Source organism: Fragaria vesca, linkage group LG2, assembly GCF_000184155.1.
Source record: "Fragaria vesca subsp. vesca linkage group LG2, FraVesHawaii_1.0, whole genome shotgun sequence".
Taxonomy (NCBI): domain Eukaryota; kingdom Viridiplantae; phylum Streptophyta; class Magnoliopsida; order Rosales; family Rosaceae; genus Fragaria; species Fragaria vesca.
In genome coordinates this window covers 31135007-31137046 of record NC_020492.1, presented here as the reverse complement: position 1 = coordinate 31137046, position 2040 = coordinate 31135007, and the positions used below count along the sequence as shown (strand labels likewise).

General features: G+C 38.5%; 1 protein-coding gene across 1 annotated transcript in view; it reads right to left on the bottom strand.

Moving 5' to 3' along the window:
- Positions 1-363: 363 nt before the first annotated feature.
- Positions 364-2040, bottom strand: part of LOC101290724 (NAD(H) kinase 1-like) — a 9882-nt gene continuing 8205 nt past the window's right edge. The window contains exon 11 of the mRNA XM_004291722.1: positions 364-1287. Coding sequence (XP_004291770.1) covers positions 979-1287 — 309 coding nt within the window. The 3' untranslated portion in view covers positions 364-978. The remainder of the gene's footprint in view (positions 1288-2040) is intronic.

The window sequence follows — 2040 nt, the reverse complement described above, 5'->3', positions numbered from 1 at the left end:
GATGATGAATGCAAACTAATCATTTACCTTATATATGATATTCGATGTGTTTATTATTTACACTATATGGATTGATTTGATGAAAATTACATAATATGTTGTTTCGTCATTTTCGTTTACATATGAATTCTCAGAACTAGCCCTGTACGTACATAAAAAAAATGCTAAATTAAACTTCTAATGCAACACTTCAAGCTTCATCTCTACCATGACGATCCCATAGATAATCAATCAATGAATCCCTATGTTCAAAATGAGCATTCTTGTCTTTGATTTGTCTAAACTGACTAAATCGTGCATCTTCTTCAACAAGCAATTCAACGGTATGGGCAAGCGCACGATTAAATTCCTTAATCGGAGCTGTTAAATCACGCTCATCCATTCCTCGCTAATCATATTGTGCATTATGATAAGCACGTTCAACGTCTTTTCCACATGATTTTATTTTCACCCTTGAGGATCATGAACCGAACCGCCAAACCCCACCAGATCACAAGTCATATTTCAAACTAAACTTGTCTATCCAGTTCAACTCAAATTCTCAAAGCTGTGGATTAGTGGATTATAATAACATGAGTCTTCATCAAAGCTCTCTTTAATAACTTTACTCAATTTCTACATCAAAGCTCTCTTTAATGGTAAAAATGAGTCTTCATCTATATCCATTCCACCATTTCCAATTTCTTGTGTATATCAAATCAGTAAGCATGTACTATGGCATTCGCTGTTACATTCGATCTTACACCTAACAGGCGTTCGGCTTCAACTTATTGGAGGAGAAAGCACATAAGCTCCTCTTTAGAGGCGATAATTAAAAAATATGAATCATTACATGAATCTCTAAATTTGTTTTCACTCTCCACCCCCACTTAAACCCCACCTTGTATTCCCTTCTATATTGCACAAGATTAACATTCTAACGAGATCTACTGTGAACTACATAAACTAATATACAAAAGGGAAAATATGGATCATGTATTATATATCCCTAGGGCCATCAAAAGACTGAGTCTTTCTCAGATTCCAGTGCAGGCCATCATGAATGCTGGTCAAGAAATCATTGGTCGAATCAACTTGACATGCCGTTGGGACGGGCCAAGGAGCCATACTGCACACAAGTGCATCGCCAGCTGCAAGCCGTTTCCTGTCCTTGCCATCAAATGATGCCCATGCATGGCTTCTGCTGTTATAAGGTACTTGTACTCGCAACGTCACATACTCAGGTAATATCAGAGGTCGGAATGATAAGGAATGTGGACAAATAGGGGTAAAGAGGATGCCTGGAACCTGCAATCATGGAGAACAATCAATATAGCATACATCAATAGCATGCATCCATTAAAGACTTTGACTGCAGGTTGCAAGTATACTGGTAAACTTTGAAATTCATTTTTAAAATGGACGATTTCAAGTATTCCCATTTTGCCCTAATATATTGCTCTAGAATCTCCTTAAACTTCAATGAAAATTGTACTGTTTAGCTTAGTTTTCATAGCTTACTTGAAAATTGTTTTATAGCAGTTCGTCACAATTGTTACAAAACCTAATAGCAATCATCAGACTACTTATATGATAAATTACACCATCCAACAATAGTAGCGGTATCCCATTATTAAAAAACACTAACACAGAAAACCATGGCTGTACACCACAACCATAACAGTAATATAAATCATCAAAAGCTTATGGACGGTGGGAAGAGAGAACCAGAGTTATATAGGATGAGAGACCGACTGAATTGGAAGATAGTTGATTATTGTTGAAAAAAAATTCGGTGTATACTTGATAGGTATAATATATATATATAGAACTTTTCTCAGGTGTGGACGTCCGCACTGTTTTACGGTGCGGATTTTCGTCCATTCGTCACCATACGGAGCCGGCGAGGGCGCGCCTCCACCCCAGCGGACTCCAGCAGCTTCCCCGACCACTTTCCATCCCCGGTGAGTCCGCCGAATTCCAGTTTTCCGGCCAGATTGACTTTGTTTGAAATTTTGGGTCATCTGGCCGGAAAACTGGAATTCGGCGGACTTGCCAGGG